At 34.1% G+C, this 13101-nt stretch overlaps 1 protein-coding gene across 10 annotated transcripts in view; it reads right to left on the bottom strand.

Moving 5' to 3' along the window:
* Positions 1 to 13101, bottom strand: part of LOC150098842 (CUGBP Elav-like family member 4) — a 913499-nt gene that overhangs the window by 89680 nt on the left and 810718 nt on the right. For 9 of the 10 annotated variants that reach the window (XM_090405883.1, XM_090405882.1, XM_090405876.1 and 6 more), the window contains 2 exons: positions 8979 to 9107; positions 2972 to 3051 (listed from right to left, as the gene is read on the bottom strand). In XM_090405883.1, the coding sequence (XP_090262009.1) occupies positions 2972 to 3051; positions 8979 to 9107 (209 nt within the window). The remainder of the gene's footprint in view (positions 1 to 2971; positions 3052 to 8978; positions 9108 to 13101) is intronic. The other variant, XM_090405881.1, reaches the window with a different exon arrangement.

Raw genomic sequence — 13101 nt, 5'->3', positions numbered from 1 at the left:
GAAGTTAACTTTAGGGGGTTGTCAAGGCAACGAAAATTTGGTTCCAAAGAAAATGCTGCATCACGTACCGTCAGTCAGTCTTGACACATTTTGTCAGGAGATGACTTTGACAGGATCATTAGCGTACATAAAATTCTTAACGTTTGTTTTCCCTGGAGAGCTAGAAGCTGTTATTTCCAAACGACATGTCTGGTAAGAAGAGATAATAAGAACAACACAAAGAAAAGACCAGTTCTAGTGTTTATTTTAGAACAGCTCTTGGACGTGAGAGAGAGAGAGAGTATAAAAATATGTGTTTGTATGCGAATTCGGTTATTAAGTTCCAACATTCGTAGTAATAATTACCAAACATCAAAACAAGAGCTCAAATATATTCTACATATTGTCACGCCGGTTGTTTGGCAGAGTAATAGCACTTCTACTCTCCAGATCCCTTTGTAGGCAGTTTGTGAGCTGGTTGAAATCATCTCTCTCTCTCTCTCTCTCTCTCTCTCTGCTTATTGGAGGCCTGAAGTGACATCAGAAAACGTTCCATGTTTGGTTTCTAGAGCATGGTTTCCAGATCATCAAACTCTTAGCCAACCCGTGGTAACATAAGTTTGCAGTTTTGCCTACGCACGGCACCAATGTGCTATGTGAAACCTCTCGAATGTATACATGTGGATTGATATCATTGATGATTTATGGCGATGCCTTTTAGTTGGAGAGAACCAAGTTGTAATCCTGTTGAACGCTTATAAAGATTCAACCTTCAGTTTTCGACTGAAGGTGCGTTAGCTGATCTCATATTAGGGTGGCAGGTTCCCCCCCCCCCTTAAAGTCTGCTTTTTTATTGCTCAAGATAGATAACAAGTCAGAAGAACACGCACAATTATCATACAGACTTCGGAGATATGATTAATCATCTTATTTTGTATTAATTAGCCTAGCACATTGAGAAAGGTAATTGTGTGTGTGTGTGTGTGTGTGTGTGTGTGTGTGTGTGTGTGTGTGTGTGTGTGTGTGTGTGTGTGTGTGTGTGTGTGTGTGTGTATACACACACATACACATTGAGGGGGAGTGCCCATTTCGGCTTCAGTTTGAGCTATTGAATGGAAGAAAATTAACCATCCATTATTCTTTTATGTCCAACTATTTTAAAATTGACCAGAAAGCTTATGAGAATCCAACCGTCGGCATCAAAACTCTCTTAATATTGTACTTCTTAAAAGACACGAACTCTGTCCAGGAACTTGTATGTTCGCTTTTGATTAAGGTTTCGCAGCTGTTTCGAAGTTGATTCTCATTAGAGACCGGGCAAAAACCTTAAGGGATCAAGAAATCTCTTTTCAAAGAAGTTCAATTTCTAAAGTTTTAAATTTCAAATATTTGGCTTGGAAAGAATATTGGATTTTTAATATCCTTTAATTCAGTCACTTTACGTTGCCAAATTGCTGCCTTCTAGGACCTTCCCTCACATATTATAATTCACACATCGACAGAGAGACTCCTTTTACGCAAAATACAGCTTTCTGAGAAAAAAAAATGGATTGCTGCGGTACTGAAAATGGGTTTCTACCTTATCTCTAATAAGGAGTAGCAGTTCGATACAGCTGTCAGGCAAGTGAAATCTTAATCACAAGCACTAATAAAAGGCAGACATATAGACTTCTAGGTAAAGGTCGTCTTTTATGGAGGGCACTACCAAGGCAGCTCAGAAGGTTGCATTCTCGTAATCTTAGTCTTTCAAAACTTGTAGGTTTCAAATATTTCACTTTGGAAGAATAATGGATTTTTAGTACTGTTTCACTCAACATATTATGTTAATCCTACTCATAAAAATGTTTTAAAGCAAGAGTACTTTTTTGTGCCATAAGTGGGCTAAAAGTTAGACAGTTCGGAAACCAAATTCTAGAGATTAAACATGGAACGTTTTTAAAGCTACGTATGCCCTCCAATAAAGCAGGCTGGTGAAATTCATCTGCCATCTAATAAAAGGACATTCGAAGCATGCCAAGTGGTATTTAAGTTTATGGTTGTAAATAGGTACGCTATCCATTCGCCCAACCAGCAAACGAATTGTGAGAATTCAAAATATCAGATCTTTAAGTTTTGGTAATCAGCTTTTCTATAAATTGCACTAAGCTTAAAAGCATGTACAAAATCTTCGCAATCTCTCAGCAATGTAAACAATACTAGACAAACAGTTTCTAGTCAGTTATTCTCAAAAGAAAGAAAATAAAAAAAATGATTTAAGAGGTTTTTTTTTTCTTTTCCCTTCGGCTTGGTTAGATTCCTTTTCCTTTGTTTATTTACTGTGTTCGGTGTTATTCATATTTTGATATTTTTGTTCTTTATGTAGATCCACTTTTATTAGTTTGTCGAACCTTAAATTTAATTAGAGGAAGCTATTCTAAATTAGCACACAACGCTGAAGTCACTTGGAGTAGTCGCATTTGTTTCAAATAAATGTTTGAATTTTTTTCTAAATGTTGATAAACTAATTTTTGTTGGCATATTTTTTTTCTTTTTTCGATTTTAAATATTTTACAGCACAAAAACTAAAACTGTAAAATAAAACAACCAACATTTGCGAAAGCCTCTCTGGAAAGCACTGTACGATATAAAATTTATAGTCTCGTGCTGACTATAAATAGAAATATGGATAATAATGAAAAAAATAACAGAAATCTGCATAATAATAAAAGAATACAATTCCAGCAACAATGGAAATTCACTAACAAGAATGTTACATGGCAACAATGAATTCTCCAGCAATTCCATTATATGTTACCGTTCAGTCTGTGACTTGTATTGTCTAGAAATAGCACACATTGTTCGAACTACATCCATTCTAGTGTCACCTCCAACAAAGGATGTGTTGATCTGGTTGCGCCATAACATTACAAGAACCGTTATAGTCCAGAAGTGTCCCGTATCAAAATAAACTACATAATATTCTTACCTACAATAACAAACAAACCGTACTTACGGGCATCGTTTGGCTCCCATGAAGAGCTGCAATTGCCGCTTGCGCCTCTGCATGAGTACTAAACTTGACAAACGCACATCCTACAGACAAAAAAGAAAAAAAAGAAGCATGACAACTATCACTATTTTGTTTAAAATTACGCGCAAACATACACATATACAAAAAAAAATATTTTTTTTCCTTTTTTTTATTATTTTTTCTTTTCTTTTTTTCTATTTCCGGACCAACACCTTATTACTAAAAGAAAACAAGATTTTACAGAAATATGTGACAAGAAACACGAGATTTGAACAACAAAAAAGTCATTTATATTTCGAAAAATGTTCTTCCGATGCTGGTGGGAAAGAAAGCAAATAATCTAGTGTCATGCAGAGAGCGAGAGCGAGTGAAAGAACAGGAGGAACTGTCAGAAGAAATAAGTGACAATTTTTAAGCTGCGTGTCTTTCTATTTGAACCTTTCGTTGAATGGCAATTCTTTAGACAAGGCCCCTTTCATTACCAGCTAGTGACTCGTTTCTTTTCCTTTACTTTATGTTATTTAAATTCCCATTTCTAACCCCCCTGTGGTTTTCAAGATACATTTCCAGTTGCCTTTATGGTCAAAATGCGCATTCAGGCAGTGAGAGCATTTTAAAAAAGCACTCCCATTTGGTTGCGCGACATCTCGGTGCAGCTTCGGAGTTCAAGAAACAGGCCGGCATTCTTCTTGGATGACATGTTTCACACATCCCGAGAACCATTAAATGTCAAAGCCCAGGCTTTCATTTGCATCTAAGTAAGATCAATACCTTCTGTCGTCAAAGCTTCATCCATTCTCATTCGGTGCTTTACATGCAATCGCTTGCACCACGGCCACATTGCCACTTCTTTATTTTTGATTTTTTGTCTTGCTGATGCCATTACAAAAGGAACGTACCTTCCCTAGTTGTCATTAGTGTAAAAGGCTGTCTAGGCTTGGCTGAAATCTTTGCCTTCGTTTTTATTTTATTTTTTTCTTTTTCTTTTTCGTCATCTAAACAATATTTCTACTTGCTTTTGTTTACATACAATCACTCCTACTGAGTCTGGCTAGCAGGCAGTGTTGCTGAATCAGAATGACTGTCTTTATTATAGTAGTCTCTTGTATAGCTCCTCCTTGCGGGCAGATTGACAATTTCAACAAATATAGGGCAGCACGAGTTTTCTGGTTGCTATGGAAACTTGCTCGCTGACCGTTCATTGTTAAGATTAGCGCAAAATTGCTGCAGTTGTTTGCTCTCATTGATTTGTATTGTATTGGATCCCATTGTTCTCTCTTTCACACACACATCTCTCCTCTCTAGTCTATTTTAGTTCTCTTTATCAGTTTTTCAGTCCTATTTTTTTAATTATCTTATTTTATTGATGAGGCTTTTATAAACCGCCTCACTCAAACGAACTGCTATGAAAGGGAGCCATTCAAAATGCCATCTGTTTATAGATATCAGTGGCCAACTTAATATATCACATTGACTTAAATGATGGTCTCAAAATCTACTAAAAGTTAATTTCTTTCAAATATACTTCTCTAATAAGTTTAATCTTGCATTAGAAGCCAAATTCTTGTAGTATAGGATTGTAGTTCTGTGTTGCAGGTTCTTTCTTTCACACGTCATGCCTTAACGATCTCCACAAATTTGATAAAAGAAATCACTAGCTTCAAAGAAGCCGCATTGCCATAATTTCCATCTTATGGAAAAGCTTTCAGATAATTCAGTCCAGCAGCTGTCTCTCTCTTCTCTTGACTATCCCTATGATTTGGAAGGGTAACTCGTTGGGTTTACAACGCCAGCAGTATTTTTCATGACATTATCTTCTGTTGTTGTTGTTGCTTGTTCTGTTATCATTACATTGTTACTGTAGGATGTCGTTGCTGCACTATCGCAGTCTAGTGAATATTTCAACTTCTGGCAGGTTAGCCGGCCTCATAGTGTTTTTTTTTTTTTTTTTGAGGGGGGTCACAATGAACTAATAGCAACTGAGCATCCGGAGACTAGTGTGTTATTGTGTTAACTGTGTATTCTTCTGACTGATTTGCCTATTTTGGGGGATGAAAAACTTGAGTTTTCGTGAGGAAGCACCCTTCCACCTCCGACGATATTTCATACGGAAAGTCGGGTTTTTTTCATCCAGCAGACTGACACTGACCTCATACACAGCGTTAGTTGCTTCACCCATAAATTCAAAACACCAAATCAGAAACAACATTTGCAATGACGTATTCTACTATAAGATCCTCAACAATGTTTTTGATAATGCTTTATTAATTTTTATCATCAGTTTTTTGGATGGTTAACCCGAAACTTGCTTATTATTCCAAACTATTTATATTATAAAATATATAATTTTTTTATCTTATCGAATCCTAGCATAGTGCGTCTCAAAATGTGTATAAATTATTTTAATAATTGATTCTGGACGACAGCGTGATCGAATACGTGTTAGTGGACAATACATTATGTCATCAAATAGAAATTTTGAAAAATACATTTCGGAAGATCATTATAAAATACTCAAAAGTAACAACGTTATGACCAATTTTGTTAGAGCAAATAAAAGCTAACAATAATGATTGAAATATTCATTATTGGGAACGAATTGTTGCTTTCCCGTACAATATCTTTCATAGAATAATTTAAAAAAAAAAAAATACCCTATGATTTTTTTCAGCTTGTTTTTAATTTTTTATTTTTAAAATTTTCATACAAATGATTTTTTTAAACACCAGTACAAATTTCATATTTTATCATCATTCATAATAGAAATTAAATCAGGAAAACAATTACAAATAAATGGGGATACGTTTTATTTTTTTTAAAATTGAGCTTATGATATTCTTCTGTATCAGTTCCACTATTTTGAGCGCTTTTTATATCTCCATCTAAAAGTCAGAATGATATAAGAAGCACAGAAACACAATTAATGCAAGGAGAGAGAGAGAGAGAGAGAGAGAGAGAGAGAAGGGGGGGACCCCTTCCCTCCCTCTCCGTATTAATCGTCTAACACAAACTGTAAAAGCAAAATGTAATTAACGTTCGCCTTTAAAACTCCTTATGAAAAACCTTAAAATATCAATTTTTTTTACATAATATTAATTTCATAATACGACTGTAACTGTTGTCAATTCCATTATTCTTATTCGGTTATACAAATAGTTTCATTCTTGCATTATTCACATATTACCGATTGTCCAGTTTTTAGATGTATTTCATAAAGTGCATACACGTATTAAAATAGTTTTTAATGAATATAATATAACAGCTCCGTTTTTATATGCGTTAACATCATGCTGAGGTAACTTTAATGAAATTTGGTTAAAATTTTGATAGTTTACAGGCATATACTTAACGGCTTCACTTGGTCTAAAAGCAGCACCAACGAACCAATATATTTAGTGAATTGTTAGTATAAATCAGGTTAATCAAATAAATAAATATCCAAAATAAATATGTAGATTAATCAAATAAATATCAATTTTTTTTAAAAAAATATAATTTATGTTAATTTTAAAAATTAAACGACTTTTAATCCTCTTATAGATGTTTTAATCCTTTTATTAATTTATCCAGGAGCATTATTTCATCTTTTGTTCAAAAATTAAGTTCTGATTTATGTCAATCTCATTAAAAAAAAAAAAGCTCCTAACCTCATCCGCCGTAATGCTTGGGCAAAATAAGAATTTGATTCATCTAATAAGAATTTGATTCATCTAATAATTCATCTAATACTTTAATGATGAGCAAGTTTGTAAATGAATTTACACTACGCCTTCACTTCTCATTGACGAGTTAATATAGTTCCGTATAAACAATAAATTTATGTTTGAAATTGAAAACATAACTTTCAGTTCTTATTCGAAATGTAGGTTCCATTCTTTCCATTTGAAATCACTATATTTCTATATAATAAAATCGTTTCGTTTGTTTGAGTGACTGTATGGTAAGTGTAGCATTTCTTCCCTGTTTCAGTGACCGTATTGTTTGTATTTGTGTCTACCAAGTAATAAAGTCAACTGTATACCGTTGTCGACAGCGGCAACCAACGACATTTAGCGCGCAGTGCGCGCCGACGTTCTAGTCACTTTATGAATAAACAACCACCCGCCGCTTGTTATATTAGCTAAGGCGAGGTAGTCTTCTTATTATTTCACCCTTTGGTTTAAAAGAATAGACAAACCGATCAGTTCGCAGTTAACTGACAAAAATACGTTTAATGAATGATTGAATTGATGTTGGTATAGAAAGACATCTCGCGCCGAACTTTGAGTTAGAGGTCCATGAAATGATAATAATTCGAAAATGCATCTTTCGCTTTCTGAACTGTGTTTAGTAAATTAACTGAGGAGACAGACAGCGGGAAGATTAAACAAAATAGAAATATTTCATATTCAAATACTAAATATTGACAAGTAGACAGCATTTGTTACAAAAAATTGTTATATATATATATATACAATTATGATATTTATTTTATTAGAAGCCAAAAATCCACATTTCTTTAGCTAAAGTAATGGCAAATTAAAGTTCACAATATATGACAAAAATCATTTCTTACTTATCAATATTATAAACAAATAAAGCTTTGTGAAGCTGTTTCCGTTTCCTAGTAAATAAATGTTTACCTTCCGTTGCTATTCTTCAAAATAATTATTTATTTGACTAAAATTGCATAGTACTTCCCTTATCATAGAGAAGTATCAGTGTAAAGCTGAATCGAGAAAAAAATAACTACTAAAATCACTTTAAAAACAATTCGCTTTAAAATATTTAAATTGTGAGGCTTAGGATTAAATACGTGAATATGGAAAACAGCATGTATTCGTTATAAAAGAAAGCGTATTTTTCAAATACTTAGAATGGAAAGGAAAAAAGCAACACGCGTTTTATGATCAATAATGTTTGTGCATATAAAATTACGAGCATGCATTCATTTCTAACCAGACAAACGAATTTTAAAAAAATAATTATTTTGGAACAGCATATGAATTTAATAAAATCTGATGTCGTCTTCCAGCAAGAAAATCATTAAATAAATAAATAAACAGATGAAGCATGTCTACCTTTCGTCCGACGATAAAAGAAAATCTTTTCTTCCCACCGAATGAGCCAAAAACTGATCTTTATAAGCACGTTCCACTCTCCAACAATGCCTTCCCTTACCTAGCAATTTATGAGCTTTTTGATTTCGGTTTGGGGAGGGGGGGGAAAACGTTACCTAGTTACGCAAATAAAAACAACAACTTAATTTTGCGGTATGTTAAATTACATAAATATTGTGTTTGGCGCCTTGATTTACAGCCTACTAATGCATAGTGTTAAAAAAAGTCTATTTTTTAATTGACGAAGATCGTAATGTGTACTCGAAACGTCTTTTATACAGTAAAAAAATGGAAGGCCAATTTCTTTTCTACACTAATACTTCGGATAAATTTTTAAAACCGAAAACACAAAATAATATTCGCTACCTATATCGACTTGATTATCAAAACTGCGAAAACAAAAAAAAAATAAAATAAAAGTTTAAAAAAAAATTCTCTGCAAAGTTTTAAGTATCGCTTGCGACAGAAGTTGTTCTTGGTGAATTATCAGTCATGCACGTCACAGAGATATCTAGAATGAAGCACGAAATACGAGATATTTTCCGTACGGTAGAAAACGACGCAGAAGTTCGTCGAGCGGTGAGGAGGGAGGGAGGAGAAAGAAGGAGGGGGGGGAGAAAGGGAAGTCAAGAGCAAACGTGAAGCTTTGAGTACGAAGCAACAATTGCGTTTGTTACAGTCTCTGAGATAACCAGAAATGAGACGGACCCAGGAGAGAGGCAGAAGGTCTCTCCGCCACTAACTAGGTCGCTAGCGAAGAGAGGATTTATCATAGGACTGTTACCGAGAAAAGTACGAAGGCAGTTATGCTGCACCCGTAGCGACTTGGAGCTCGTTAGCAGATAGTGAAAAGACCGCACAGACAGGAAGGAAGGAAAGGTTCATCTTACCTTTGCTTTGGCCGTCCGGACCCCGCAAGATCGTACACTCTTCTATTGTACCATATGGCTGAAATAACTGACGCACGTCATCTTCTGCTTGCTGTTTACTAAGCATCCCTACGAACAACTTCCGGTCTTCTAGAAACACGAGACGGAAAAGAACGGAAAAATAATTGATGAATGCCTCTGAGATATTTTCCAAATGGAAATACGATATAAAAATAAAAACGTTTTTTTTTTTCAAGATTGATAAAAAAAAGGGCAGAAAATAAAATGTCGGGCCGAGATACAAAAATCAGCAAAAAATTAGCGAGCTTTTAATATTATCAAAAAATATACCTTTGTTATTATTGATGAATAAATTATCTTAAAGGTCCGTAGTTTTAAATCATTGTTATACTGCCTTCCATCTTCTTAGTGTGTCTTTTATTCCGTTATGTAGATATACTCCAGAGAAGCACACTCAAATTACAAACATCAGCACACTGGCTTTTTTTTTTTTTTTCATCTATCAAAAACATCGGCCATAATTCTTCTATGTACAAATGAGCTTCAGTGAACGATCTTATGCATTGTTGATACGTGGCCATTCTGCGCTTGCGTGATGTAAAAAATATGCGCGCTACCGTGATTACTGAACAGTAGGATCAACACATAGCTCTTCGCAACAGTTTTCTGCTGTAAAATTCAGTAGCTAAGGAAATTAAAATCTCTCGAGGGATCTTGAAAACTTCCTGTCAGATGATTGATGGATAAATAAGATAATGATGGGCTTAAAAATATTATCATAAAAGTTATCACAGATAAATCACATGGTATCAAATGCACTGTGGATAGCTTAAAATTTTATGGATATGTTATTATGTTGCCAGGTGTGTTCCACTTGAAGAGCAGTGATGGAGAGTGGCGTGCATGATCAGTTAAACGAGATTGGTGAACACAGAATACGAAGAAGATGATGGAGATTCATTTCTAAAAGATAATATCACTCTACCTTAAGAACTACCTTATAGATTTAACTTGTATTTATAGGCTTAATCTACAAAATTATTTCTCTAATTTTTGAAATTTCAAGGTTAAACTTAATTTTATCATGAAACGAAAACAGACAATCTGAGTTATATGAATTTTAATTCCACTTTACTCTTTCTTTATTGAATTCTAAAGTTATATTAATGCATTTAAAAATGCCAGTCATTCTAAAATAAATCTACAAAATGATAGGGAAAGCAAAAGAAAGAGCACTATAGTGTTATCAGTTTTTTTTTATTTTTTATTAATTTTCATTTATTGAAAGTCTATGTGGAATAACAGATATTTTATTTTACTATACAAATCCTTACTTATCAAATTCGTTAGGTCATTTTTAAATGCAAGGCAAAGCAGCCTATTACCATTTTAAAGGATCTAACATATTTAAGATGCAACTGTGTGGAAAAGAATTATGCAACCGAACGAAGTTTTCAAATATAGCTTTTCATTATGTTAATTTACTCTATAATCGCGTTTTAAAGAATTATGTATTTTGTCGAGTATTCCCCCCCCCCTCAATAAAACAGTTTCCACAAAAGAATGACCGTGTTTTAAATGTAGATATATAGGGAGTAAAATGAATATACAATAGTAACAAATATTGTGAATGACTGTTTGAAGGTGAAGGTCCGTATGTAACTCGCATACAGGATTAGCCTGTAACTCAGCTCTTGTGGATTCCTGCATTACTTGAATAACACTTAACTACAAATTTGCCTTTAAACTATTGTAATAAAGTCGTTTTTTCGGATGCGTATACGTTATCCTTTTCGTAACCCCTTAAGAAAACTGTAAGGATATAATATAGGGAATACGAATCTGCCAGGATTTTTTTTAGCAGTCTTTACTCACTTGATACCTTTATCATGAGGTGGATTAGCCTGATTAATTGTTATCCATAAATTCTTCCCTTTCATCAGAATTGCAGATTCAAATTGTGCATCAACTACACTGTCGCCCATCTTCTTGACATTCTTCTTCCGTTTTAATGAACTGAATGTGTACAAAATCAAAACGAGCGGACAGCTATCTTAGGTAAGGCAACTACCAACAGTTTCGTTAAAAATATTTGCATTTAAAATACCAACATTCTTTTGTGGAAACTCTGTAGTTATAAACGAAGATTATATATCCAAACATTCTGTATAAATTTATTTCTTCTTTATTGAAATTATAATTTTTTCAATTTTATGAAATAAAAGAACATTGAACAAACCAAAAATATGCATTTATTGATGTTATGACACAAATCATTAAAACAACAACAAAACACATTTACTACATTCAAAAAACAAAATAAGTATTGAGTTTCCCAGATGAAATTGGCCGCTGTGGATTATTCAGAATGTGACTCAATTGTCTGAACAACTGAGTCACACATTTCATCTTCCCTTTATGCAATTCCTTATAAGAAGCCAAAACAGCAACTTATTTGCTATAAACTTCCCTAACTTGCATGGCTTTTGATGCTCATTTAAATATCTTCGGTATATCTTTATGTTAACTACATTTTAACTAGAAATTCATCTGAAATGTTTATGTTCAAGTATTTCTGTTATTCCTTTGGTTTAATTGCCTTAACTTTGCAGTAATCACTCATTATGTTAAGCAAATTATTAGGTTTTGTTTTATTTAAAAAAAAAAAAGGCTAAGAAAGACGATGACTGTAGACCCAAATGGAGAATGTGTTTTAATTTATTTGGATCATTCTGCCATCTAGTGAAAAGTAGAATCAACAATCCCAGCTAATTTTTTTTTTTCATAATTTCTAACAGTCGCCGGGTGCTTGTTATATACACTTGTAACAAGCACCACGGGATAGATTGTATGTCTGACTACGCTGAGTGCCATAAAGTATGCCTCAGGAAAGCTCTCATTTCTGTGTTTGGAACAAAAATCAAAATAAAAGGCTTCTGCTAATTACGTAAGGTCTACACATAGCCAGCAACACATGATGGGATTAAAGTTCTGCTAAGCTCAGCACTTCCTCGCTGTTTTAATTTATGACTGAAGAGAATGAGTACAGTTGAGTTAACTTTACTGCTTGGGAAGGAAATCTAAATCATTAACAATATGGCAGCTCTCCAGAGAATTTCGTATTGATTCAAGGCTCCAGGGATCGCATCAGACAATGAAAGGTCACACGACAAAGCAAACAATACTTATCCAAAACCCTCCCGAAGTCTCATGCGCTCGTGAGACAGACACTACCAAGGAAATGTACAATGAAACGTAATATATCAGCTCATTCGTAGCATGGACACGCTCTCTCGTGCAATTCAAATGTCACCCATAGAAATTCAAACAATTGTAGGCCCACAGTTAAATGGCAAATCATTCTCATGAAATGTAGTGGGAGGCAGCTAAGTAAAGAGCCGAGATTTATAATTTAAGTCGATAAATTCAATAGGAAACACAGATAGTGCAAGTTGAGGTTGTAATGGGTTTGTTTTGTGTTACCCTCACAACATTGGCTTAAAAGAGAATGATAAAACAGGATAAATTTCCAGTTATTTACGCTATTCATACGATCGCAAGTCGAAAGGAACTCATTCTGCCCTCTTTTGTGGTGAACGGGAACTCGTTTGGAGGTGAGAAAGTTAAGTGGAGGTTAGGGTTAATATGTCTTTCCTGTTGAGTACTTACTTTAGGAGTGGTTAGTATGAACTACAATGTTGCATTTGGTGTTTTAGTGCACACTGGCAAATTCTTTAAAGTACTCTTCGATAATGTGTACTTTCGTTAAATGTTTGCATTGAATGGCTAAATTGCTTTAAATTTTAAACTTCCGTCTGTTATCAGTATGCGATCTTTTAACGTGAAGCACCTTGTTAAAAATGAAACGAATAATATTAAGCCAGAATGTTAATCAGTGGCAGATCCAGACTTTAAGTTGAGTAGGGGGAAAATTGACAAATATTGGAGCGATTGAGATGTCGGGGTTTAGTTAGCATGACTACAATGCTGTAATTGACGTTTTAGTGTCCAATGGCGAATTATTTGATTCTTTAAAACGCCTATCGGTAATGCGTACTTCCATTAAATGTTCTCATTGAATGAAATTGGCCTTTAATGACAAGATCCAGCAAGAACTAAGATA

This window comes from Typopeltis vanoorti, chromosome 15, assembly GCF_054136105.1.
Source record: "Typopeltis vanoorti isolate ZY-2024b chromosome 15, IOZ_Tvanoo_1.0, whole genome shotgun sequence".
NCBI classification, from domain to species: Eukaryota; Metazoa; Arthropoda; class Arachnida; order Uropygi; family Thelyphonidae; genus Typopeltis; species Typopeltis vanoorti.
Note: the sequence above shows the minus strand (reverse complement) of the source record. Positions and strands in the feature narration are given on the sequence as shown.